This window comes from Furipterus horrens, unplaced genomic scaffold (genome assembly GCF_987537825.1).
Source record: "Furipterus horrens unplaced genomic scaffold, mFurHor1.1.pri manual_scaffold_17, whole genome shotgun sequence".
Classification (NCBI taxonomy): Eukaryota; Metazoa; Chordata; class Mammalia; order Chiroptera; family Furipteridae; genus Furipterus; species Furipterus horrens.
In genome coordinates this window covers 74633041-74660364 of record NW_028327187.1, presented here as the reverse complement: position 1 = coordinate 74660364, position 27324 = coordinate 74633041, and the positions used below count along the sequence as shown (strand labels likewise).

Below are 27324 nucleotides of genomic sequence, written 5' to 3'. Positions count from 1 at the left end.
CCCCTCAGCTCACATCTATGGACTCATGGTAGGAGGTTCCTTATGAGTGACTGATGATGAGGAAACACTCAGACCTGGTTCATAGGTGGTCATCTCATGATGCTGGTAAAAACCGACTGCTGCTTCACTAGTCTCACTCTGGGAAGAGGTCATGTGAAGACTGAGGTAAAAATTAGTTGATGCAGCTACAAGCCAAGGAACAACAAAGATTGCTGAGAGCCCCCAAGAAGCTAGGAAGAGACAAAGAAGGATCCTCCCTTAGAGCCCTAAGAGGGAGCACGGCCCTGCCGACACCTCCATTTTGGACTTGGAGCCTCCAGAACTGTAAGAGAATACATTTTTGCTGTTATTTAAACCATCGGGTTTGTGGTCCTTTGTGATATGGCAGTCCTCTCTTCAAGTCTGGGTCAGGCAGTTCTGAGATGCGCTCTATCTAGCTCCTAGCGAGGTCAAGTCCCAGCAGCTCTGATTGCCCACCAACTTGAAAGTGCACCCTGACTTTAATCCTGAAAACATTTTCTAACACAAGCAATCTGCTTTTGGGGACACTGACATCCCTTTTCCAGATTCCTGTAAACCAGGAGTCAGGGAGGAAAGAAGGGCTTTGGAAGGGCCTTCCCCCACCGCTGCGGCCTAATTAAACAGCCTTGTGTGGTTAATGATTTTCGTCACTTTCCATAACCTAGAAATAAGGCGTGTAGCCAGACTTGAGCTTCGCAGCTCTCCCCAACACCCCATGGGAACGTGGTCCTCAATCCGATGGGTTTTCCAGGCAAAGGCCTGCTCTCTCTAGTATTGTCCAAGAGAGGGAGAGAAGAGATGGAGGGAACGTTATAACGCTGTGCCTGAGCGCGCACTGGTGTTTGAGACACAGGCAGGTAGTCAGCAGACCTAGGCGGGCCAGTCCTGTGCTCACGCGAGGGCCCCAAGGCATTCCAAGCTGCTTGGTAGGTTCTCTCCCCCCCAATCCAGTCCATCTCAAGATTTAAAAAAAAATTTTTTATTAAAAAAAATTAACAAAGGTGTCCATTAAAAGAAAACCGGAGGGAGGGATAGAGGCAGGCGGGCTGCTGGTTAAAGGACCTAGCAGAGGGTCTGAAATCGCGCCCCCCTCCGAGGCCCTGAGCTCTCAGCAGGATCCCGGGAGGCGCTCTTCTGAACGGGATTTGTCTCCCGGGCCGGCACAGCACAGCCTGTGCTGGGAGCCCCGGGGCCGACCTGGGAGTGGCGGGGAGCCAGGGACAACCCCCACTTCAACATTCGAGTCCATGCCTCACCCCCGGCTTCCCGCGGCCTCCTACTCCTTGAGCTCCCACCCAGCCCCGCTCCCCTCCCTCCCGCGCGTGCGCCCCGTCCCCGCGCCGCTCCCCTGCCGCGGGCGCGCGCGCGCGTGTCCGTCGTCCCTGGCGGGAGCTGGAGACTGCAGGGCCAGTTGGGGGCCGGAGAACGGGCGCCGGGATCGTCGGGAGCGCGGCCGGGCGTGGCGGGAGCGCGGGCCTGGCCGCGAGCGGGGGCCGCCGCCGCGCCGCCGCCCCCCAGTCGGCTGGCCGGGCTGCGGCGCAGAGCTCGAGGGCCGGGCTCCCGGGGCCAGCGGCCATGGGCGGGAGCCGGAGGTGGCAGCGGCAGCGGCAGCGGCGGACCCGGCGGGCGGGGAGGTGCGCGGCCCAAGGCCCCTAAAGCCCCCGGAGGCCGGACGCGCCCCCGCTCATCCTGGGGGGCCGTAGCCAAGCAACGCCCGGCGCTCCCGCCCATCCCCCGCTTCCCTTGTTTTTCCTGGCCGGGTGCGAGGGAGCATGCCCGCGCCTGGCTTCTGCCAGCTAAGAGTTAACCCAAGGGGCGTGGAGCTACCCCCCCCTTGGGGGCGTGCCCCCCTTCCCCTCTAGGCGGCCCGCCCCCTGCTCTAGGGTATGGCTCCGGGCCCCGGCCCGGGACCCCAGGTCCCGCGCAAAGACCAGTGAAAGGCTTTTACCCGTTTCCGCCCTCTTCCCTCACCGGCCAGCACCATGGGATGTAATATGTGCGTGGTCCAGAAACCGGAGGAGCAGTACAAAGTGATGCTTCAGGTAGGGCGTCTGGGCCGCTGAGGTGAGGTGGGGGGCGGGGGTCGTGGACGCCACCTGAGGAGAAAGCCGGCCCGGGAGTAAGGCCTGGTGTAGCCGGGGCCGCAGATGTGGGAGGGCTGAAGGGTTCTATAGGAAGTGGTAGGGTAGGGGGCCATCCCCTCCCTCCATTTCTGCAGCTGCTTGGGTGTTGGCGCTCCGGGGAAACCAGTCACGGTAGGGGAGAACTGCGTGGGGATGGGGGTGCGGGACTCATCCTTTGGTCGCCAGGAGTAGATTGGGACGCAAGCCTTGGGTTCAGATCGGACCAGGTCAGGAAGTTGGGCTCGGTCCGAGTCAGGCGACCTTGGGAGGTGGGAGGCGCGATGCTGCGGGCGCCGGCTCGGCGTGGAGGTTGCATAGGAACGGGCTCTGAACCCTGCGCACACTTCTTCTGCAGGACTCAGGGCAGGGCAGGGCAGGGCAGGGCAGGGCAGGGCAGGGAGGCGGGCACCCGCGGCGCAGGGGAGGCCAAATCCAGGTCCCCGCGGGACAGGGGCGCAGGAGCGCGCGGGCAACCCAGGGCCCAGCCGACGCCCGTCCCAGGCTGACACTCTCCAAACCATGGATTCCTGGGCCTTGGGTGCCTCGGGTGAGTGGCCATTTCTAGGTTCAGAGGGGAGGGCGGTCCACGGGCGGCGGTGCCCGGCCTGCTCTCTCTCTCTCTCCTGCTGGGCTTCGGGGGGCGTGGACGGGCGGTGTGTGGCTGGGAGGAAGAGGAGACACCGGGCTGCCTGCTCCGACTGGGACTCCAGCCCTGAGGCTAGGAGCGGGGCTTCCTTGCCTGTACGCTGAGTTATTTCGTGAGTGCATGCTTGTGCCCTGTCTGTATGTGCTCCGAGGCTCCTGCGGCCCCGCGTGTGTGTACTTTCTGTGTGCGCTCTGAGATCTGTCTAGAGAAGTGTCCCAAATGGTGTGGCCTGAGACGCCCCAGCACTAAGTGGAGGGAGTTCAAGGTCAGAGGGAGTAGAGACCCAGGGACAGACCCGGCACAGACAGGTATACACTTTAACTCCGTGTTCGTTGGTCAGGATAGGGGTGCAAGTGCAGGCCGGAGCGTAGTTGGCTGGGGGGAATGAGGTCTCCTTAGAAGAATAGGGGAAACAGCTACAGGCATCAGCGGGGCCGGGGGAGGGGAAAGAATCAGTGAATAAGGGATTTGGCGAGGTCGGGGAAGCCCAGGAATTGTGCTAGGAACCTAGTTCCTCTGGCCACTGTGCGGGGTTGTGGGGGATGCGGGCAGGAGGGGTAATCTTACCCTAGCCTGGCTGCACTCCTCCATTCTCTCCGGGCAGGCAGGTCTCCGGGGCGCGAGAGCCCTCGGGTTTTCACGATCCCTGCCTCCCACCCCCCGTTCCTAGCCTTTGCCTCCTCGTGGGATCAGGTTCGGGAAGGATCCAGGTTGGGACCGAGAGGCAGTTCCGTGGAATCCCAGTGATGGGCACCCGAAATGCCTTAGGGAGGTGGGCTGCGGTGGTTGGTCGATGAGGCCGTGGAATCCCAGCTTCATTGCTCTCCTTGGAATTATTTCATCAGAAGGCAAGCGGCTCCAAAGCGGTGCGCTCTGGACTTTGCCGACGAGGCATTGATGTAGTACTTCATTTCAGGCCGAACCTTATGGGGAGGTGTGAAAAGCGGAGGGTAACCTGCACGGCACTACAGGTCTGAAATGAGCCACGGGTGGGAGACAACAAGGCAGTAACCCTTTGGGGGGCTCCCCATGGCAATGGGAGGAGACACCACAGGTTGGGCTGGGACTGCCTTCACGGGTTTCTATGTCTGATGAGGGCGTGAATCAAAATTCTCCGGCCAGGCTTTCTTCCTTGAGAGGGATCCCCAAGGCCTGGGTAAGTAGGCCTCGAGGAGGGGCGGCGGGTCCCAAAGACGGCCTCCCCTCCTGTTTCCTGGTCTGGGCTGCAAGCCATCCCTGACCAGTTCCTGGGACCGCTGTTTCCTTTTAAAGCTCCGGCAGAAGTTTGGACAGAACGGGAGACTGGATGCAGTTTTAAAAGAGGAACTATGCCCTCACTGGTGTGGCTTAGTTGCTTGGGTGTAGTCTCACCCAGCAAAAGGTTGTGGTTGGATTCCAGGTCCGTTGGATTCCTGATCGGAACGCATGCCTGGGTTGCAGGGGTCCCTGGTGTTTGGGGCGTGTTTGAGAGGCAACTGGTCCATGTTTCTCTCACACATTGATGTTGCTTTCTCCCTCCTTCACCCTCTAATAATAATAATAATAATAATAATAATAATTTAAATCTTAAGAGAAACCATCTTTTAAAATTAAGGGAAGACAAAAGAGGACTGAATTTTTTAAGTCTGAAAAGCAGAGAAAACCATTAGCTATCTCAGTTGAATCCATTTCTGGGGGCTGGAGTCCCTGGCATAAGGAGAACTTTTGCCTGTAGCCTCTTCTCAAAGAAGAAAGCTTTTGTCTCAAAAGACCAGCCAGCTTCCTGGACCCCCTTGCCTGGCCCTAATGGTCCTTGAGCACTGGTGTTTCCCCAGCTTCAGTGGCACTTCTTGTCTCCTCCAGACCTGCTTGTGATCTATGCATATTACTTACTAGGGTAAGAGACCCCGCAGAGACACCATGCAGCCCAGAGAAATGCACATGTGCAGTACACCCACATCACTTGCCATGTGACTTCCTTGTACAAGGGCTCCCTGGAGCCTCTTCCTTGATCTCCAGAGTTCTCTGATCCCCATGTTAAGGAACCTCCAAGTCTCTATCCTAGCCCTTTTTGGCTGATGACTCACAGGCACTTAAAAAACAAACAAACAACTACAGCTTGAAATATAATTTGCTGCATACCCTTAAGTGTATAATTCAGAAGTTTTTAGTATATTCAGGGAGTTGTGCAAGTATCACCACTATCTAATTTCAGAATATTTCTGTCACCTTAAAAAGAAACCCTGTACCCATTTCCCCCCATACCTCCTAGCCCCTGGCACCCACCGATTTACTTTGTCTTTCTGGATTTACCTTTTCCAGACATTTCTAGACAGAACCATATGTTACTTATGGGACCCTTTGTATCTGGCTTCTTTCATTTATCATGTTTTGGGGGTTCATCCATGTTGTAGTATGTATTAGTAATAAATTTTTGTCTTAAATTTTTGAAAAAGATTTTATTTGTTTATTTTTAGAGAGAGAAAGGAGGGAGAAAGAGGGAGAGAAACATCACTATATGGTTGCCTCTTGCGCCCCCAAGTGGAGGCCTGGCCTGCAATCCAGGCATGTGCCCTGACTGGGAATCAAACCTGTGACCCTCTGGTTCACAAGCCTGCGCTCAATCCACTGAGCCACACCAGCCAGGGCAGTACTAAATTTCTTTTATTGCTGAGTAATACTCCCTTATATGGCTACACCCCATCATATTTATCAGTTCAATTGTTGGTGGCCATTTGGGTTTCCACCTTTTGAATATTGTGAATCATGCTGCTGTGGGTGTACAAATATCTGAGTGTCCCTACTTTCAGTTTTATTAGGTATATACCCAGAAATGGAATTGCTGGGTCATATATATGGTAATTCTGTTTAATGTTTCCACTGGGGCTTAACCATTTTACATTCCCACCAGCAGTGTAAGAGGGTTCCAACTTCACATCCTCCGCAACACATTTTTTAAATCTTCACTCAAGGATATGTTTATTGATTTGAGAGAGAGAGAGAGAGAGAGAGAGAGAGAGAGAGACAGAAAGAAAGAAAAAGAAAGAAAGATCTGTTGTTGCCTCCCCTATGCGCCCTGACTGGAGATCAAACCCACAAACCTTTTTGTGAACCCAATGATGCTCCAACCACCCAGCCAGGCCCCAATGTTTTTAAATTAATTAATTGATTAAATCATTTTTTAATCCCCATCTGCGGACATGCTTATTGATTTTTAGGGATAGGGGGAGGAACAACGAACATGCCTACTGGGGACCCGAACCCACAACCTATGTATGTGTCCTAACAGGGAATTGAACCTGAGACCTTTTGGTTTACAATGCTCCATCTGAGCCACATGGGCCAGGGCTCAACATGTTTTTTTTAAAGATATTTTATTTTATTTATTTATTTTTAGAGAGAGGGGAAGGGAGGGAGGAAGAGAGGGAGACAGACATTAATATGTGGTTGCCTCTTGCCACCCCAACCTGAGGACCTGGCCTGCAACCCAAGCATGTGCCCCGACTGGGAATAGAACCATGTCCCTTTGGTTCGCAGGTCAGTGCTCAATACACTGAGCCACACCAGCCGGGCCTCATCACGTGTTTTTGATAATAGCCATCCTACTTTGTGTGAGGTGGTAGCTCATTATGGTTTTGATTTGTATTTTCCTGATGGCTAATGATGTTGAGCATCTTTTCATGTGCTATTGCTCATTTGCATATCTTTTGGAGAAATTTCTATCTATGCCAGTACCACCTGCTTTTACTGTAGTTTTGTTAAGTAAATTTTGAAATCAGCAAGTGTGAGTCCTCCAATTTTGCACTCCTTCAAGATTGTTTTGGCTAATCCGGGTCCCCTGAGTTTCCATATGAACTTTAGGGTCAGCTTGCCAGTTTCTGAAAAGAAGCCAGCTGCAGTTTTGTGAGAATTGAATTGAATCTGTAAATCAATTTAGGGGACTATTAATTACCCATGAACATGGGATATCTTTACATTTGGGTCTTCAATTTCCTTCACTGATGTTTTGTACTTTTCTTAAATTTATTCCTTTGTGTTTTATTCTTTATGATGCTGTTGTAAGTGAATTGTTTTCCCAATTTCTTTTTCATTTTTCTCATTGCCTTTGTATAGAAATACAATTAATTTTTGTATATTGATCCTCTATCCTGCAACCTTACTAAACTTTATTTATTAACTTTAATAGTTTTTAGTGGATTCTTCAGGGTTTTCTATATATAGGATCATGTAATGGGCAAATGGAGGTAGTTTTTAATTTCCTTTCCAATCTAGGTCCCTTTTATTTCTTTTTGTTGCCTATTTGCTTTGTTAGAACCTCTAGTACAATGTTGAACAGTGGGCATCCTTGCTTTGTCTCTGATCTAAGGGAAAACTTCCAGTCTTTCACCAGTGAGTATGAGGTTAGCTGTGGGTTTTTCACAGATGCTCCTTATTAGTGCTCCATATCAGGTTAGGTTCCCTTCTATTCTTAGTTTGAGTGTTCTTTCATGAAGGGCTGTGAAGGGCTGTTAGATTTTGTCAAATGCCTTTTCTGTGTCTGTGGCTGTTGGTGTACATGTGACTTTGGCCCCTTTATTCTTCTACTGATATGGTCTATCACAGTACTTAATATATTATTTGAAGATTTTATTTACTTATTTTTAGAGAGAGGGGAAGGGAGGGAGAAAGAAAAGAAGAGAAACATCATTGTGTGGTTGCATCCTGCACGCCCTCAACTGGGGACCTGGCCCGCAACTCAGGCATGTGCTCTGACTGGGAATTGAACTGGTGGCTCTTTGGTTTGCAGGCCGGCGCTCAATCCACAAGGCTATTACAATACTTTAAATGCAGCATGTCAGAACACCAGCCCTATTTCTATTATCCCAATCATGTCCTGTAAGAATGAGTGCTGGGGGCAGTTGAGTCTGGCGGTGAGGGGGCGGGGTGAGCTTGAAAAATCTGGAAAGGACCCCAAATCTGGGGAGGAGGGGGTTGCATGTTGAGTTAGGAATCAGAAGGAGCCAGATTACAAAGGGTGGAAGGGGGAGCAAGCAGCATCACCTAGCACCATCGAACAGCAAGGCACACAATGCCTTCCACGTGCCTCTGCTTGCTGGGCCTGTGCCCTTCTCTAGTGGATCTAATCATACTCCACTCTTGAGCTTATCTCTTTGCCTGCCTTTCCCCCTTGTCACTGCAGTCTTCCTGATTTTGCTACCCCTTCTCTGACATTCACCCATTCCCTGTGGGGCCCAGTCCCTTCTGCTCTTCTTTCAGCCTCTAGGATGAGTGAGTGAGTCAACTACCTGTCTTCTTCCTTCTGGCCACATCAGGAGAGGTCAAAGGATACCTCTCTAGTCCCTTGGTAGTCTCCCAAGCATTCTTTCCTCCAGTACCTACTTGCTGAACCTCAACTGTGCCAGCCACCATCCTATGTGCTAGGAATCTAGCTTGGAACACCACAAATACCCTTGCCTGGCGCCTTTTTACAATTTGGGGGGGTTACTGATGAGGGCAGGGTGGGAGGGCAGTGGGCCAATGTCTGTCCCTTCCCTCTGAGACTTCTTTATCTTCCATGGCACCTGTCCCCTCTGACATGCCCCTTCCCGCTTGAGTTGGGGCTTTCTGTGAGCAGGGCTTTGGTTCCGTCATTGTGCATGGATCAGGTCCGCTGGAAATCACTGGAATTCATGAATGGGGCACTGAATTCTAGTAGTCATCATGTGCACCAGCTTATCGCGCTCTACTATTGACCCAAGATTTAAAAACACCCTTCCTTCCTTACCTTATTTCTGAGGACTGCCTGAGCCAATGATAGAAAATACTAGAAAATGCAAATTAATACATAGTGACCGAAAGAGAAGCAGCATTTGTATGGATGGTTGGGAGGGAGGGATGACAAAGGGGCATGGGGACACTTGACAATGATGGAAGTGGTCACTATCTTGGTTGTGGTGATGATTTCACGTGTGCATATATATGATATATCAAAACTTTAAAAGTTGTATGCTCTAGTTTGGCTGGTGTGGCTTAGTGGATCGAGGGCTGGCCTGCAAACCAAAGGGTCAGCGGTTTGATTCCCAGTCAGGGCACATGCCTGGGTTGCGGGTACAGGTCCCCAGTTGGGGGTGTGTGAGAGGCAACCACACATTGATGTTTCTCTTCCTCTTTTCCCCTCTCTAAAAATAAATAAATAAAAATATTTAAAAAGAACTTTTCAGAAAAAGAAATTGTACGCTCTAAATATGTGCAGATGATTGTGTGAGAAACGCTCACAATAAAAACCGGGACACAGGACTTGAGCAGTAAAGCGAGGCCTTTATTCACGAGTCTGCAGAGCCGGGCGCACCCTCATAGCCAGGAGAATGTGCGCCCCAAGTAGACAAAGGAACCTGGTTTTATAGTCTTAGCTTCCCCACCCTAACGCAACTAGTTTCCCCTCCCCTCTCCTCCTTCCCCATTTCTCCATGACTGGATACTCCGGAGGTACAATCTAACGCGTTCATCTAAATGCCCCTATTGTGATTTGTGAATATGCTAATGTTATCCACTCCCTTCTCAGAGATCCTTTAATTACATTTGCCCTTAAGACCCTTCAATTACATTTGCCTTTTGTTACCAATGACTTTGCTACTGGTTTGGGAGTCACTATGACCTTGTTTCTAACAATTGTACGGCAATTATGCCTCAGTGAAGCTTGAAAACAAGAAATACATGTACAAACAGACATTTGCAAAGGACAAAAAGCAGGTGAGGTTGCTGAAGGGGGTCTTCCTTCTGCCTTAGGCCCCTGCCAGGTAAGACAGTGTGATGTGCCGATAGTGAATGGTTCATTTGCTCAGTGTCTGTTTGCTCAGGTGCTAAATGGGAATAAAGAATGCCTGCCTCCTGGAGTCACTGTCTTGGCAAAATCAGTATCTGGCACTGGGTCCCCTGGGATCTTATTTGGGTGGAGTTACTGCCATCAAGCCATTAAGCTGGTCATTGTGCTGTTGAAATTGGGTGCAGAAGGCCTTACTAATGGACGTGTCACAGACAATGTCCAGTGACAGGAATGTCCAATATTCCTAGGGTTCCTCTAATGTAAAAGAACTGGACAGATCTGGTCCTTTTGCTCAGGAGTCAAGTCAAAGGAGAAAAGACTGGGAAGCTGGGGCTTGGGGTTAGCTTCGGGGTGTCACGGGCATCTCCCGTCTTTGTAGTACAATCTACCTCTTCCTCATGCTTGCTTTGAGCAGTGGAAATGAAAAGCACTCCATAAAGAATATCATTTTGATTACTGCTAGATGAGGATTGAGGATCAAGCCCTTGGGCCAGCCAGGGCAGGTCAGAGGTGGGTGGGAGGATCTTTTCAGTTGGCCACAGGGCCTGGGAAGCTGTGAGCACACTGACAGGCTAATCTTGATGACCAGGAATTGCTTTGCTTTTTCACCTAGGCCTTGTGGGGCATCCCTCCTTCCCTGTCCTGCTCTCTTTAAGCAGGACTTCAGAGGTTCCTGAGAGGTCTGTCCCCCTTCTGGGAAAGGCAGGGAGCAAGGCAGATGGGTCAGATTTCAGCCCACCATGGGTGGCACCACCCACCTACTTAGCAGCTTTGGGGAGGAAGGAGAGGGAGAGCTGAGGAGAGAAGAGAGAGACCCTTTGAAGCACTTGCTTGGTGCCTGAACCTTGTTCAGGTGCGTGCACGTCCCCCTGGTTACTCGAGGGGGCGCTGTGGAACAGCCGATTCCACCCTGGGGCCCTTGATAAAAGATAGGATGGGATTGAACAGGTCCAGGGTGCAGCCTGGGATTCTGCATTTCTCACAAGCTCTCAGGCAATGTCCATGCTGCTGGTCCTTGGACTACACAGCTGAGTAGTAAGAACCTCAGGTAGGAACTTGGATTAAATCAATGAAGCCCCAAATCACATCAAAATCACTTAGGATGTGACTTCGTTACAAATAAGAAGCGAGGCCTCACCTCAGACCTATCGAATCAACTTCCAGGGGTCATTGCTCAAGGTGGGTCCCAAAGGACATAATCCATTTTTCTACGCCACATGTAGTAACTCACCCTCCTGTCCCTTCACTCATACTCACAGTTTTACCAACATACAGGCGGTTCACATGGGCACCCAGACATACACACCACCTTCAGACTACTAAAAAGATCTTGAAGGTGAAGGCTTCTCATATTTTTGTCGCTATTGCTCCTGGGCAGAAAGGTCTTGGGGACGTTATGGAGGTGGATGGTATGGCTTGTCCAAGCAGCCTCAACTGGGGGCACACCATTCACTGGGCTAGTCACATGATGGAGTGTACTGCTATGTCCCTGCTAGAATTCTTACAAATTAAGGCATTTTGTAGCCACCAAATGCACTTTATTCAGGCAACAATCATCCTTGGATGGTAAAACCATTAGATAAAAATTGTTGGGAACAAGATATTCACAGTATCTCAAGGTGTATTACCCCAAATTTCTTATGAATTAGGAAGGGAAAATGCAACTTTTTGCCACTGAGGGACCTGGCAGCCTCTACCTTGACTACATGATCAAACCAACCAAACTGCCCCAGCACTGAGACAGCCTGACTCCAGTGTCTCCTGATGTTGGGGAGAGAAGGGGAAGGAGAAGGATACAGCAACTGGTCGAAGTGCTTAAGCTGAATCGAATGAGGGCAAATCCAGACTCTGGGTCATTCTACAAGGCAGCTGCCCTGGACTCTTCTAAGAGGTCAATGTCATGAAAGTTTAAAAAATGGATGAATTGTCCGAGATTAGAGGAGACTAGAGACATAAACAATCAAATGTAAATGTGTGTGGTCCTTGATTAGATCTTGGATCAGAAAAAAGCTAATGGCATTAGTGGTACAACAAGAAAGATGTATGGAGTTGACTATATCAGTGTGAAATCCATGAGCATTTTAAGGGTGTTGTGGTTTCCCTCAAGAATGGCAGCATTCATGTCAGCATCTTCCTGTCGAAGTGTATGTATAGAAAGGAGGGATCAGGGCGGCAGAACGTGCACTCTGGGAAGATCCAGGTGAAGGGAATGCAGATGTCCACTGCCAGATGTTCCTATGTTATTGAAGATTGACAATTTTCAAAATCCAGAGTTAAGACATGAATGAGGACTTCGGTTGGGTTACTGAAAAGACAGGAGTGCAGAGACTCTTGTCTTTGGCTCAGGCTGCCCTTCTCTGGGCTTCTTTATTTGCTGATCCCCTGTCTGTTTGGAGGTCCCCATAACACTTGTCTGGACTGGGGAAGCCAGAGACACAGCTGCGTCCAAAGTGTCCCCTAGACACTCCTGACTGCAGAGCTGAGAGCCAGATGGTCAATCAGAATTCCTTGCGCCAGGACAGAGGGTAACTTCTGGTTTCTATTCTCTCCTTGTCTATTTCCTAATCCTCAGAGTGGGGTTAGTTTAGTCATAATGTAGTGGCTGTGGGCTCCCCTAGCAATTATGTAGTTAACCACCTCCCTGAGGCCTTACCATGAGTGAAAGGGCCTTCCCCAGGCTTCCCAGGGTGTTCCCGCGGGAACCTCAGAAAGCCAGGCCTGGGCTCTTTTTCTCAGCCTCCCCCTCCCTCCTCCTCGCCTGGCCAGATTCTGCATCAGAGCATTTGGGAAGTATGGGGTGTGGAGAGAGGAGGCCGGGGGTGGGGGGGAGAAGAGGGGAGAGAGGGAGAGAGAGGGAGAGGCAGAGGGGGAGAGAGAGGGAGAGGCAGGGCGAGGGAGGGAGAGGGAGAGAGGGAAAAGGCACAGATGGACTCTTTGTCTGAGGCTCTGGGCTGGGAGGGGGGCTGTGCGAGTGCGCCTGAGGCCCCGCCCTCAGCCACTGGCCGCTGCCAAGGCTGGGTTAGGGGAAGCAGCAGCAGCAGCAGCGGCGTCAGTTCTCACTTGTGCCTGGCCCCTGCCAAATCTTGACAGACTCCTGAGCTTCCTGTGTTGCTCTCATTTTTCCCTGTGTCCCCTCATTACTCACATGTCTTCTTCATTTGCCATGGGTGTCCCTTCTCTTATTCCAGTGTTCCTCTTGCCTACCTCCAATGTCCCCAAGGTTTTCTCTTTTCCTCATTCTCTCTAGCTTTATGAAGTTTTCCTCTTCTGAACCTGTCCCATCAGCATTCCGGTGAACTCAGGTACTTCTTGTCCTCAAAGCCCTGGTGATGAGAGAGCTGGATCCTCCAGGGCTGCTCTCAGAGCCCAGAGCAGCAGGCAGTGGCCCAGGTGCCCAGACTTCATGTATCCAGCACAGCCTCTGACGGTCCATCCACCTGCTGGGACCCCTCATCTTCCTCACTCACATCCAACACCCTTGATTGTTAGAAAGGTCTTCCCATACCCACCATGACTGCCTCCAGGTCCTCCTTTTTTTAGCCTGGCTAGGGCTAAGCACCTGCCTCAGCTGTGTTTTCTCCCTTATCCCAACCTCTCACATCCTTGCCCTGCTTTTTGGCTGGTCACCTTCATCACCAAGCTCCTGTTGGAGGGGTCCTACCATGGATGACTGGCTTGCATTGAGTGGCTGGGGTGGGCACTGGGGTGCTGGGTGGGTATGGGCTCCTTTTTAAGGAAAATTCATCACCTAGGGGGTCAGTGCCACCCCCCCAACCTCCTGTTCTTTTAAAAAAATGTTCTATTTTTTAAAAATTTTAATTGATTTTGGAGAGATATCAATTTGTTTTTCCACTTATTTATTCATTGGTTGATTATTGTACGTGCCCTGACTGCGAATCGAACCCATATCCTTGGCGTATTGGAAGACACTTCAACCAACTGAACTACCTGGCCAGAGTGTCCTTTTAAAATAAATAAATAAATAAAATTTCAACGACAATTGACATACATTGTTATATTGTTTTCAGATGTACAACATAGTGATTAAATATTTATGTAACTTACAAAGTAATCATCTTCTGCTCAAACCCTGGGATGGGGAGATCATGGCCCACACCTTGGCCACACGGAATCATTTCTGCAAATGCAATCCTAGAGAGAGACAGTGAAAGTGGGATGGGGTGTTGAGGTGAATGGGGAGGATGTGGGGTTGGAGGGTGTCTGCTCAGTCCTGCCCTGGTCCTCAGGGCCACTTGAGACTAACTGGCCAGCCCCGTGGCCAGGTACTTCCCCATTCTTCCAAAACCAGCCTCCCAGTGCTCCCTGGGATGGGTGTAGGATCTTCTTGGCCACCTGCCCTAAGGAGTGGGTGGCTGTGATCCATCCCCCTCACCTTCAAGGCAGGAGGTCCTGAAGTGAAGGCTTTTCCTCAACCTGGAGCCCAAGGTCCAAGTGACCCCCCCCCCCCTCTCCCCACACTACTTCATCTCCTCTAGGACTGCAGGCTCCTGGGATCTGCCTTCCTTTTGGGCAGAAAGTTGAAGGCAGTGGAGGAAGAAAGTAGGGCTTCAGTGCCTCCTTAGATCAGGTCTGGATGTGAAGTCTGATGTGACTTCACTGTCCCTGTTCTTTAACTGGCACTCAAGGAGCTGAAGCCCGGAGGCTGTAGTCTGAGCCTGGCTGCCCAGGAGCCAGGATCACAAACCAGCCAGCTTCCATGGTCTGCAGGGAAACTGAGAAAACCTCAGCACAGATCACAGGCTAGATTGTTTTTGTATATTTTCTCTGTGATTATGTAAATATATTTCATTGGAGAGAATGCTGTAAAGAACAAAAGAGAAAAGTTACATAAATACTTCTTCCACGCAGCCTAGGCTGCCTACTACTTGCTGGGATCCACACTCCCAGAAATCTCAGATTTCCATTTCCCTTGCACAGTATTTTTACTTATTCTCTCCAAACCTTTTCACATAAACATTTTATATAATCATCATAGTTCATGTGTTATTTTACATATTTATTTTTAGAGAGAGGGGGAGGGAGGGAGAAAGAGAGGGAGAGAAACATGTATGCAAGAGAGAAACATTGGTTGTCTCTCGCATGCACCCCAACTGACTGTCGACCAAACCTGCAACCCAGCCATGTGCCCTGACTGGGAATTGAACCCGTAACTTTTTGATTTGTGGGATGATGCCCAGCCCACTGAGCTACACCAGTCAGGGCATTCATGTGTCATTTTATATCTTTAATAAACAGGCTTGTTATTGGAAGACTGTGGTAGACACTTACAGTCAAGTCAAGATTGTTGTACAGTTTCTTGGCATTAAAAAGAATGGTGGTTCCTCAATGAATTAAATATAGAATGACCATATGGCCCAACGATTCCACTCCTAGGTATATGCCCCAAAGGTTTCAAAACAGGGACTCAAACACTAAGTCAGGGACTTGTGCCGGAATACTCCTAGCAGCATCATTCAGTCTCTTAAAGGTAGAAATAACCCAAATGTCCGTCCACAGTTTAATGGAGAAATAAAATGTGGTCTATCTATACAATGCAATATTATGGAATACAATGGAATATTATTTAGCCTTAAAAGGAATGAAGTACTGATGCTTGCTGCAATATGGATGAACCTAGAGAACTTTTCAAAGGAAAGATGCCAGACAACACAGATACATACTGTAGGATTCCATTTATCTGAAATGTCCAGATGGACAGGAATGAGTTAGAGGTGATGGTTGCACAATGTGAATATGCTAAATGCCACTGAACTGTACACTTTAAAATGGTTAAGATGGTAAATTTTGTGTTTAGGCACATTTTACCACAATAAAAAGTAATGCTGCTTTTAACATCTTTGTAATTTGTATATCTGTCATCATTTTAGGATCTATTATTTAGAGCCAATTGATTGGATCAGAAGACATGATGAACATTTTCGAACTTCATAATTATTGACAAATTCCTTCAGAAAGATAACTATTTTACACTCTGGGGTAATAGCCAGACTGAATGTGTGACCAGGTGATGGGGTCAGCCAGGATGAGGGGCGCTGAGTGCCATGGGACCTGGAGATGGCTACTGCTCTTGGGACCTGTGGGGACTGGGTGGTGAGTGTGCTCCCAATGTATAAACGGGAACGAAGCTGGCTGAAAGCACAGTGTGTGAGGGCCACCTGGGTCACATTTGGGCAAAGGGGTGCCTCTAAGGCCCAAGTCCTCTCTTCCTGGTGGAAGTGAAGTGACTTCTAGCTCAGCTGGAATTGGGTTGAAGCTGTGGTCCACGGGCCAACCCACTTAGGCCCATCCCAGCAACAGGTAAAAGAGCTGAGTGCGGAGAGGCCCCAAGTAGAGAACATGGAGTCTTGGGCAAGGCAAGTGTACTGTGAAACCAGCAGGACTGCTGCCAAAGGGTAGTTTCTAGCTAAGGCAAGAAATAATGGGTGGCGCATGGCAAGACTGGCACAGCCCATCCGGAGTGCCAGAGAAGATGAGAGCCTTTGGGAACTGGGGTAAAGGGGGTACATGGACATTCAAGTGGGCTTCAGGTATGTGAAGTGTTGGAAGATAAAGTGGATTTCTTCCGGATTGTTCAAAAAGATGCAAGTTTGCACTTGCTATCCTGAGTTTTCTGACAATGAGCTCATCCAAGCAAGTATCGCTCTTCCTGAATTGGAAGGGCTTCTGGCGCAGCTGACCACCCTGGGTCCACATGGAACATGATCCTAACTGGGTTCCTTCTGGCTATAAGTAACCAGGCCCCTTCCCTCGGGTGTCCTTCTTTCTGTGGACCAGAGCAATAAGAGGGAGTATCCTTGACTGACAGGCATGGAAGCAGACCTGAGGGCCATCTTGCCCAGGAGCTCCTGGGAAGGCTGAGTGGGGTCCTTTGGGGACTGGCTTCCTTTGTTTTTCTTTTTCTTTTTCTAAAATACTTTAAAAAATTAATTAATTAATTAGTTTATTTATTTTCTTTTTAGAGAGAGGGGAAAGGAGAAAAAGAGGGAGATAAACATCACTGTGTGGTTGCCTCTCACTCGCACCCCCAACTGGGGACCTGATGTGCAACCTAGTCATGTGCCCTGACTGGGAATCAAACCAGCGACACTTGGCTCACAGGCTGATGCTCAATGCCCAATCCACTGAGCCACAATAGCCAGGGCTTCTGGCTTCCTTTCTAATTTGAGGATGAGCTGAGGACTTCTGTCTGATCTGGCCGAGCTTGGGCCTCCCCATGCCCATCCTGAGCCTTTAACTTCTGGTGGGCTCTCTCAGGTCAGAAAGCAAGGTGTGGTGTGAGTGTATTCGGTGAGTCTCCCAGAGCCTGATGGAAATCAAGTCCGTGGCTGTGAAACCTCGCCCACATGTTTGGTCTATCAGGGTCCAGCCTGTGCCACGTGCTCAGCTTGCTCAGCGCTCTCCTTGGGTATTCACTGGGCCTTTCATGGCTCCTGATGCACAGTTGCTTGAGCAGAGCCTCAGCATGTCTGTTTACCAGTGAGTGTGGTTCTTTGGGAGGGATGGAGATGCTAGGGCACCTGGCCTTGAGTGGGTTTATGTGACAGGAGGGGGCAGGAAGTGATGAGCAGGTGCTGAGAACTCCGCTCCTATTGCTCTGATCCACAAAGAAGGATATGTGAGGGAGCAGGAAAGAATGGCAGCTGTTGAGAGCTGGGGTAAGATGATGTAAAGCCCTACCCCACCCAGGTGCCTCCTACCCTGCAGCTGAAGAATTTACCAAAAACTTAGGATAGAGACAAAGGAGGATAATGACACAGACTAACACCTAGGGCTGAGTGGGAAGGTGGTGAGGGGTGAGGGGAGATAAGACCTTTTGGAGGAGAAGAGGGTTCAACACAGGGTCATATATCCACCCTAACAGCCACTATGCCCCACCCCTCACGTACACAATCCATTCACACCCAGACCCCCACACCCCACTTATACCCCTACCCAGACCACTACACCCACTCAATACATAAATACCACCCCTGAACACACTCTACCCACGTACCTACCCCCAGGCCTCCACACCTCAGCCAAAACCCCACCCACATTCCCACTGCTTCCCCACACTCCTATTCTCACCTCCACCAATTCCCATTCACATACCCTCTGCCCCATTTCCATCTATACCCTGCATGGGTACCCACCTCCCATACCCCCCAGCCCCTACTACATACATATAGCAAGAAGGGGGCTTCTTCCAGGTCCCCAACTGAGCCCATTCCTCAGTCACTGAACCCCCAGCCCCATGTTGCCTCCTATCAGGCCTGAGATGCTGTGGCTCCTCAGGGCTCCTCCAGCTGTTATGCAGAAACTCAGCAACTCTGAACTCTGAAGGCACGTGATGGTTTTCTATATTTTTTAAATGTTCTATAATGAACATGTGCTTCTTTCATAATTAAAAAATATTGATTAAAACATATTTTTTCTGGCCATGAGAGAGGGCAGACAAAAACTGAAATTATCTACAAGGATGTAATCATGTAGCAGAAAGGGAATTACTCAGAGGAGCCATGGCCAGCCAGAGGCCCTCAGACTCCATGCTTTCCTAAGACAGCCTGCCTTCCTGGAACGATATCCAGGGGCTGGTCTATCACGCTGCAGCTAGGGAGACAAGGTTTTGCAGTTGTATTGGGCATCTTTATGAAGAATCTCCACCCCCGAGACATCCAGGGTGGAAGGTGGCACTGTGTATGAGAATGAGAAGACAGGAACAGCATAGTGCAGCAGAGAAGGGCTCTCATTTGCCACAGGCGCCTGTGCCTGTGTGCCTTTGCCCAAGTGGGCCCCTCCCTTTCATCTAGCAGAAGCTCTGTCCATGGGTGCATACTGGGTTCCTGGAACCTGCACTCTCCACACTGTCAGGGACTTTGCTTCCACCTGCAAACCAGCCTCACTGTCTCATTCTAGCCCCCTCTCCCTTCCACTGAAGCAGGAAAGGTAGCACCTGCTCAGGGAGCCTTCCCTTAACCCCCTTCCTAGGCTGGCCCTATGCTTCCATAGCCTCCCCCGAAGGTCTGTTTTAGCACTTACCTGCTGGGTGTAGTCATTTGGGGTGTCACTGCTAGTGAGTGGCCTCACCAGGCCCAGAAGGGCCCTTCCACAAAGCTGTTGAGTGAATTGAAGACCCTACCACTCTCCCCGCTCCAGAAACTGCTTCCTGACTCTCGCTCACTGGCCCCATGACAAATTTTGGCTGTGCTTGTTTGGTCATTAGTCTTTTTGCCTCTCTGTCAAGGAGGGCCTTGAAGTTGTAGAGTGTGCAGTGGAGTTCACTAGCTGGAAAGTGACTGTCCCAGAGCCCAAGGCACACAGGCTGCTGCAGAAATTGGGGGCTGGGCTGGGGCCAGCCTTCTTCCTCCCCTCCCCCCGCCCCCCTTGCCTTGAGGACAACTTGCTCCTCGCAGCTGAGACCCTGGTCTGGATCTTTGCTTCCCTGGATCTCTGCCTGGAAGGCCCTCCTTCCCCCTGCCAGTATCACCTTACTTTTCCATCTTTTCCTTGGCCCCCAGCCTGATATTGCCCCCTCCCACCCTCACCCCACCACTGTGCATCCTGGCCTGGCTCATAACTCCCTTCATCTTGCTTAGCCATCGTTTCCTCATCTGCCAAAGGGATTGTCGGGGTCAGAATTGGGCACATCAGGCACCTAAGAAACAGCAGTGTTTGTATAAGAGCCATTTCCTTGCCCTTAGACTGTCTTGTAATGCCAAGGGGCTCTATGTGTGTTGTTGGCCTTTTTCTCTTTGGCGAGTCTGTCACTACCTTGAGGACAGAGATCCTGTTCTTCCCGACCCTCCTGCCTGAGCTCATTTGTTGACTGACATCCATCAGGAGAGGAGTTCAAGGTCTTCCTCTCATACAACAGATGCTCAGTTATTGCCAAGGGGGACTCCACAGTTTTTTGAGTGCTAGCTCTGGCCTCTGCTGCCTGAAGGAGAAGCAGGGTTGGAGTGAGGGTGACCGGAGAGTGGATGGCTCCTGGAGGAGGGCTGAAGGATGTTCTAGTGTGAAAGCAGAGCCCCCAGACCCAGTGCATAGTCACTGGGAATCCCCGGCTTTGCCTTTGCGGTACGGCCCAGAAACCCCCAGGTGGCACCGTGTGGGGACAGAGGGCTGAGAAGTGGCGCTTGCCTGTGAATGAGGACATTAAGGGTAAGCAGGGCCAAGGGTGGAAAGCAGATTTTTTTGGTTTAGCAGATTTGGGGTACTGGTCAGTGGGTTCTCATGGGGGCGTGTCTCTGCCACAGGTGAACGGGAAGGAGCTCTCGAAGCTGTCTCAGGAGCAAACCCTGGAGGCCCTGCGCTCCTCCAAGGAGCCCCTGGTGATCCAGGTGCTGAGACGCAGCCCCCGCCTCCGGGGGGACAGCTCCTGTCATGACCTGCAGCTGGTGGACAGTGGCACTCAGACCGACATCACCTTCGAGCATATCATGGCATTGGGCAAGCTGCGCCCACCCACCCCGCCCATGGTCATCCTGGAGCCGTATGTCCTGTCTGAGCTGTGAGTTGCCCTCAGGAGGGCCCCGGGCCCTGCCTCCAGAGAGGGCACGCCACCAGAGGCTGCCACCCCTACATTACCCAGAGGCTACATTGCTGCAGCTCTGGGTGTGGCAGGGAGGCTCCAACTGGCTTGCCCTCTCAGGCAGGAAGCAGGCTTCTTGGCCTCTAGAGTTGACTGTGGCACCCAAGGGCTCAGAAATCTTCAGGCCTCTAGCCTCAGGCTGGACACCAGCCGAGGAAGGGGCCAGGGGAGGCTGACATGCAGGATCCCCATTCTATCTACCCCCAGGGCCAAGGGAGGACCATCCTGGGACCTTGCTGCTGGAAGGTTGAGGTCCTCAGCTCCTCCTCCTTCATCCTCTCTCCTCTGCCGCCCCATCGTCTTCTGCCTCACAAGCATCACCCCTTGAATCTTCTTGCATCCCTGTCTGTCCCATCCCTCTCCCTGCTCTGAACTTCCATCTCTTCGGCTTCTTTCTTTGGCCTGCTTGAAGAAGGGCCTCTCATCTCGGCCTGGTGGCTCATTACTGTGTGAGCACTGACTCATTCTGCTAGTTTAAACCCTGGCTGCAGGGAGATGGTCCCAGGATCCCCTTCGCAGAGAGGTAGGCCCAGGGCTGCCAGCAGCCAAGCTTAACTTTGGGGCAAGAGGGGCCACCATTGGAAGAAGACCGGGTCCTTCTCTGCCCCTTAGCAGTCCTCCGGGGCCTGGATAACTCCTGGGGGCATTGCATGAGTGGGGTCAATGCTGGGTGGGAGGGGCACCCACACGATTTAGAGAAGTCAGTCCCTGCTGGCTGGCATGGTTTGAGGAGTCTGAGTTGGGGAACGGGGTGGGACAGGGTGGGAGAGCTAGGCATGCCTGTGTCCTCAGTGCGGACCCCTGCACACTCCCATTCAGTAACCATTCCTGGTCTATGTATGTAGTCCAGAAGGAGGGGGTTCTGGAAGAAGTAGCCTGGCCATCTTCCCTGAGGGTGTATCCAGAGCAGGGCTCCATGCTGAGTGCAGAGAGACTGGCCAGCCCAGGAGCTTGGGTAAGGGTATGAGAGGAGCAGATGGCCAGCCTGATCCCCCCTTCTCCTGGGCAGCCCCCCCATCAACCATGAGTATTATGACCCAGCGGAGTTCATGGAGGGCGGCCAGCAGGAGGCAGATCGTATTGACGAGCTGGAGTATGAGGTGAGCTGGGTGGCCAGGGCAGGGCCTGCAGCCAGCCTCGGGAACCAGCCCCAGGACGGCTGTCTACAGCCCAGCACAGGCCTGGCTCCTGCTGCTCCCAAGTGGCTGAGCCTCGTGGTCCTTCCCAGTGTGTGGCTGGTTACTCAGGTTCACCCGCCAAGTCTGGCTGAATTGGGGAGGGCACGGGTGAGGTTCTATGGTCAGTTTATGTCGGTGAATCTGCGTCTTGCACATGTTTGTCCTGCACGTCCTGTGTGTCTCGTTTGTCTTGGGCACTTCCTGGTAGGGAAGACCACTGAACACGTGTGCCTTTTTGGGTATGGTAAGAGAGATCCTGTAAACCTGGGGCTGGAAGCTAAGCTCAGGTGAAGTGCTGCTGGGTGTGAGGGCTGGGCCATGGCTGCCACTGCTGCAGCATGGGTCCTTGCTCACATATTTCTGGCGCTTTCTTCCTCTGCTTCCCTCACCCCCTCTTGTGGCAGGAGGTGGAGCTGTATAAAGCCAGCCACCAGGACAAGCTGGGCCTGATGGTTTGCTACCGCACTGATGATGAGGAGGACTTGGGCATCTATGTTGGAGAGGTATGAAGGTGGGGATATGGGGGTAGAGGTTCTAGAAGGCAGCAGAGCCCCATGTTGTCTTCTTGTTGCTAAAACTTCAAAGCTGGAGTTGGTACCCAATCTGTGTTGCATCCGTGAAGGAAACGGGTGCCATGGTGCTGGGTGCTGAGGCAGGGTCTGGCACACCACCCAACCTCTTGGTCTCTCCACACTGCCTAGGGCTCTAAGGCTGCCCACAAAGACTCAGGTGCCATGGATAGGGCCTCCTTAGCATCGCAGGGAGGCTGCTGACCAGTGAGGCTGAGACTACCAATGGCATTAGTGTATGTCTAGCCCGACGGCCTTCCTCAGCACACATGGCCAGACCAGGGTGGGACACTGGGCAAGGCTGAGGCAGGACGAGGTCCTGGCCAGGCTTTGTTCTTCCTTCCACACCTTGCAGCCAGCCCTCCTGGTACTCATGGGGGTCATTCTTCCCCACCTATCTGTGTGTCTGCAGGAGGGAGGATGACTCCTGCTGCCCCTCCCCCACTCTAGCAGTATCCTAATCAATTTCACCTTCATATGAATATCCTACTGCTGATACTTTTTCAGTATGGTGAAGTAGGGGAAAGTATCAGCTTCCTGCATTTGCCTAGCCTCTGACACACACACACACACACACACACACAAAATGGGCTTCCATCCGAAAGAGTAGTAGTGCTAGTCAGGGCGTGGGCATGGGGTTGGCAGGGGTTTGGCAGGCAGGGGCTGGAAGGTTTTGGTCAGCAAGTTAGCAGCTCCTGCTGGGGTAAGGTGTCTAGCCCCAGGCATACTGTTCTGCCCCTGCCCCCTGGAGCTTGGAAGTTGCTGGTCTAAGCTGAAGAAGGAGTAAGCAAGGAGCCTTTGGTTTGCTTTGGGGCTGACCCTTCCTACTGATAAGGCGCTTTGGCAGAGGTGCTAAGTCCCCAGAATGTGTGTGCCTTGCAGGTGAATCCCAACAGCATTGCAGCCAAAGACGGCCGGATCCGAGAAGGTGACCGAATCATCCAGGTGAGCAGAGTAGCCAGGCCTGACCCAAGGCCCCGATGTGCCAGCTGTCACACCACCTCTTCTTAACTGGTCCCTGCTCTGTCCTGCTAAGAGGTTAGCCTGGTGCCAGGCATTCTGCCGTGATTGAAACCGTGGCTGGATCTCATCTCTCCTACACAACTGCCTTGGTTGGCTTCTGTGTACACATGGGACCTGCTCTGGCACTTTTCCAGCCTCTTCTTTTATCCCCCAGATGTGAGCACATCTCCTACTCCATGCCATTCTGTGAGCACATGTGCTTTTGCACACGGGCCAGGCTGTCCTCTCCCAAGGCATCTTCTACTTCTTTCCATCCTGCCAAAGCTCAAGAGCCTGTTCTAGCCCAGGGTGCTCAAATCAGGGCCCATTCCAGAGCCACCTCTGGCATCCCTGTTGATTGTTCCTCGACCTGCTACAGATAAACGGCGTGGATGTCCAGAACCGGGAAGAAGCGGTGGCCATCCTGAGCCAGGAGGAGAACACCAACATCTCCCTGTTGGTGGCCCGGCCTGAGAGCCAGGTGTGTGTGTCCAGCAGGGTGTTCTGGGTCCCCTCACATTGGTCTTTATATCTTGGAATCTGCTGATCTGTGACTAGGGCACAGACATGCCAACAACCTGGCAGGGCCTATTTCCCCTTTTGATCTATGATGGCTGAGTGGGCTGGGACCACACCCTCTCTTGGGTTGTTAACTTCATTGAGACCAGAGGCTGGGTATGGAACCTTGAGGCAACTGGAGGGGTGTTTGGGGAGATCCTTAAGACAGTGGGGACATCACAGGCCTGTCTCTGCAGCTGGCAAAGCGATGGAAGGACAGTGACCGGGATGACTTCCTGGATAACTTGGGCTCAGAGAATGAAGGGGACCTGCGTGGTGGGAAGTTGAAATCCCCCCCTACCCAGCAGGTGAGCAAGGAGGAAGAGCAGGTGGTAGGGAGGGCAAGCAGGAAGGGGGAGAGGGAGGAGGGGCTGGGGGTGTGTGGGAGGTGGGCCAGATCCCAAAAGCCCTTCTGATTCCAATCCTTCTGCGGCACCTCCGCTAGTGGGACCCAGACTGAGTGGGGTTCACCTTTTTACCCCAGCCTGGAAACGAAGAGGAGCAAGGGCCCCCCGATGTGGGCCCAGGCCTGAGCAACAGCCAGGAGCTGGACAGTGGGGTTGGCCGGACAGACGAGAGTACCCGCAATGAGGAGAGCTCTGAGCACGATCTGCTGGGAGACGAGCCCCCGAGCACCACTAACACACCTGGGACCCTGCGCAAGTTTGGCCTGCAAGGGGATGCCCTGCAGAGCCGGGACTTCCACTTCAGCATGGACTCCCTGCTGGCTGAGGGGGCTGGGCTGGGGGGTGGTGAAGTCCCTGGCCTCACTGACGAGGAGTATGAGCGCTACCGGGAGCTGCTGGAGATAAAGCGCCACCTGGAGAATGGCAACCAGTTGGGCCTCCTCTTCTCCCGGGCCTCTGGTGGCAACAGTGCCCTGGACGTCAACCGCAATGAGAGCCTAGGCCATGAGATGGCCATGCTGGAGGAGGAACTACGGCACCTGGAGTTCAAGTGCCGCAACATCCTGCGGGCGCAGAAGATGCAGCAGCTGCGGGAACGCTGCATGAAGGCCTGGCTGCTGGAGGACGAGAGCCTCTATGAGCTGGGAGCCAGTGAGCCCAAGAAGCACGAGCTGTCTGACATCTCTGAGCTGCCTGAGAAGTCTGACAAGGACAGCACCAGTGCCTACAACACAGGGGAGAGCTGCCGGAGCACCCCACTGCTCACCGAACCCCTGCTGGAGAGCCCCCTGAGGCGGGCAGCTGCTGGCAACTCCAACTTGAACCAGATGCCACCTGGCCCCCCTGTTGCCACCCACCTCAAGGGTTCTCCTCTACAGGGGGGCACTGCCAAGTTTCGACCCCTCTCCCGGGATCCTGAGGTGGGCCGGAGACAGCACTCAGAGGAGCGTGTCCGCCGTGGCCCAAAGATGGGGGTGACCCTGGAGCATGTGGGCCCCGAAGGCAGCCCTTATCTCTCTAGGCGCCACCGAGGCCAGGGCCAGGAGAGTGAGCACTACCACAGCTGTGTGCAGCTGGCCGCACCACGCGGCCTGGAGGATCTGGGTCATGGCCCCTTGGGTCTGGCTGGTGACCCTCGGGTGGGCGGAGCAGTGGCAACAGCCTCTGAAGCACCCCGCATGGAGTGGAAGGTCAAGGTGCGCAGCGACGGAACCCGCTACGTGGCCAAGCGGCCTGTGCGTGACCGCCTCCTAAAAGCCCGGGCCCTGAAGATCCGAGAGGAGCGCAGTGGCATGACCACGGATGACGATGCGATGAGCGAGATGAAGATGGGCCGCTACTGGAGCAAAGAGGAGCGGAAGCAGCACCTGATCCGGGCCCGGGAGCAGCGGAAGCGGCGTGAGTTCATGATGCAGAGCCGGCTGGAGTGCCTGAGGGAACAGCAGAACGGTGACGGCAAGGCTGAGCTCAACATCATTGCTTTGAGCCACCGCAAAACCATGAAGAAACGGAACAAGAAGATTCTAGACAACTGGATCACCATCCAGGAGATGCTGGCCCACGGCACTCGCTCAGCTGATGGCAAGCGGGTCTACAACCCTCTGCTCTCGGTTACCACTGTCTGAGCCTCTCAGATGGGAGCCAGCTGTACTCCAGGCGCGGGCCCTCTGCCCCAGCCCAGGTTCAGTGAGCCTCCAGGGACCCCGCCCCCCACTCTCCCTTAGAATCCAGTGTGTGTCTGTGTGTACACAGGTGTGTGTGTACCTGTCTTTGTGTGTGCACAGGACTTGGTTACCAGAGAGAAGCCCCTGAGGAGCAGGGGCACCCCTTCAGTTGTGTGCACGTGTGTGCAATATGAGCCCAGGCACATGCACGCGCGCACACTCACGCACACCCCTCCAGAGCTCTCTCAGTGTGGGAACTCGGGGACAGGGAAGTTGAGCTGGAAGGAGGTGAAGAGGATTGTCCTAAGCACAAGAGAATGCTCAGCTTCTGAGCTGAGCGGTCTCTCCCCCCGCTGGGAGCCTGCACTATTTGCAGGCAAAGGCAACCCTGATTTTTGTGGTTTTTCTCCCTTTCTGTGCTTGCCAATTGTTTTTCTGTTTCGTGCACCTGCCCTGGGGACTGGCAGCTCCTTCAGGCAGCCTGACAAAGGTGGACCCCCTAGTGAAGGCTGGGAAGGAGGTGGGTGGGTGGGGAGTAAGAGGGAGGGTTGGGTGGGAGGGAAGGGAAGGGAAGGAAGGGAAGAATGGGAAGCAGCTTTCCTGCTGGCCTCCACTCTGAGGTGTGGGGACAAGAAGCCTTGCTGTGGTTTGCAAGGCTCGCCCTGGGGCTACCTCCTGACCAAGGGAGAGCTGAGACTTGAGGGACTTAGGGGGCAGTATGCATCCAAGAAGAAAGAACTGAGCCCAGGGCTGTGCCTGACTCCATGTAGATTATGGCTTTTCTTCTGAGGGCCGTGCTTAGACATGAGGGGTCCAGAAGCCAAAGCCCATGAATATTAGCAAAAGACCTTTGTGACAAAAACCACATGGAGTTGAGGGAGTAGCCTGGACCCCAGTGAGAGGTGTGCCCGGCCAGCTGGGACGACTGGGGAGAAGATGCTCTGTACCCCACTTTGCACGTGTGGACTGGGCAGCCCTCAGGGACTGGTGCATTTACTGAGAACTGGCCTCAAGCTCCCTGGGGCCCCTCAGCCTCAGCCTCAGATTGGAGTCAGACAGGCTGCCCATCCCTGCCCCCCACTGGCATCACCACAATAAAGCAAGCTGCCTTTTTATGGTGACTCCTGGCCTTCTTGTGTTCATTTTCATTCATGCTAGGAGAAGATACCAGTTTGGGGTGGGACAGGGGTATGCAGAGGGGAAGGACAGTGAAGGTGAGGACTGGGACCAATTGAAAGCTGTGCTTCTTTTCTTGGCATGTCACTAATGAACAGCAAGGTCTTCTGATGTCAGTGTCCTGTACCCTGGGAGGAGGTATGACAGGGTCACTTGAATCAATTTCAGGGGTGTGACATGGTCACAGGGGTGGTTCCCAGATGCAGGAAGGATGGCAGAGGCCTGGCTCAGGACTGGTGGTAGGGCTTGTCACTGAATGAGGCCAACACCCATTCCCTGGTGAAGCCTGAGAGAAGAGGGTTCCACTCACTTCCCCCTTCCTGCTCCAGAAAAGCTCTAGCAGGGGCAAGGAGCTGGGAGCTCCCCAAAGGCACAAGTTAGCCTCCCCCCTATTTGGTGACCCCACAGTGTCTAGCATGTAGAAGATTCTGAGTAAGTGTCTTGGCCAAATGGAGGAATACCCAGGTGTCCACAGAGGACCCTTCCAGCTCGGGTACTTCCAGAGGTGCAGTCAGCCGCTTGCGGTTCCATCAGGGAGCAAAGCACTGGGCATCTTCTGAGTGCCAGGAACCATGCTATATGCTGGGTGAGGGCCAGTTTCCCGAAGG

The 27324-nt window shown here is 52.6% G+C and overlaps 1 protein-coding gene across 5 annotated transcripts; it reads left to right on the top strand.

The window, feature by feature from the left end:
• The first annotated feature begins 1599 nt into the window (after nucleotides 1-1599).
• Nucleotides 1600-25720, top strand: PDZD4 (PDZ domain containing 4). Of its 5 annotated transcripts, none has more exons than XM_090265385.1 (8): nucleotides 1600-2063; nucleotides 19828-20063; nucleotides 21172-21262; nucleotides 21745-21843; nucleotides 22792-22854; nucleotides 23291-23392; nucleotides 23667-23777; nucleotides 23954-25720. In XM_090265385.1, the coding sequence occupies exons 1-8, from the start codon at nucleotides 2004-2006 to the stop codon at nucleotides 25499-25501; spliced, it is 2310 nt and encodes a 769-aa protein (XP_090121511.1). In that variant the 5' UTR covers nucleotides 1600-2003; the 3' UTR covers nucleotides 25502-25720. The 5 variants fall into 5 exon arrangements, with proteins under 5 accessions (XP_090121511.1, XP_090121510.1, XP_090121514.1 ...); XM_090265384.1 differs by having other exon boundaries at nucleotides 19828-20081; XM_090265388.1 differs by lacking the exon at nucleotides 1600-2063 and adding an exon at nucleotides 2611-2691 and having other exon boundaries at nucleotides 19828-20081.
• Nucleotides 25721-27324: the final 1604 nt, after the last annotated feature.

Coding starts and splice junctions, on each gene's coding strand:
- PDZD4 (XM_090265384.1), top strand. CDS start 2,004: ATGGGATGTAATATGTGCGTGGTCCAGAAACCGGAGGAGCAGTACAAA. Junction 2,064..19,827: donor AGTACAAAGTGATGCTTCAG/GTAGGGCGTCTG, acceptor TCTCTGCCACAG/GTGAACGGGAAGGAGCTCTC. Junction 23,393..23,666: donor TGGCCCGGCCTGAGAGCCAG/GTGTGTGTGTCC, acceptor CTGTCTCTGCAG/CTGGCAAAGCGATGGAAGGA.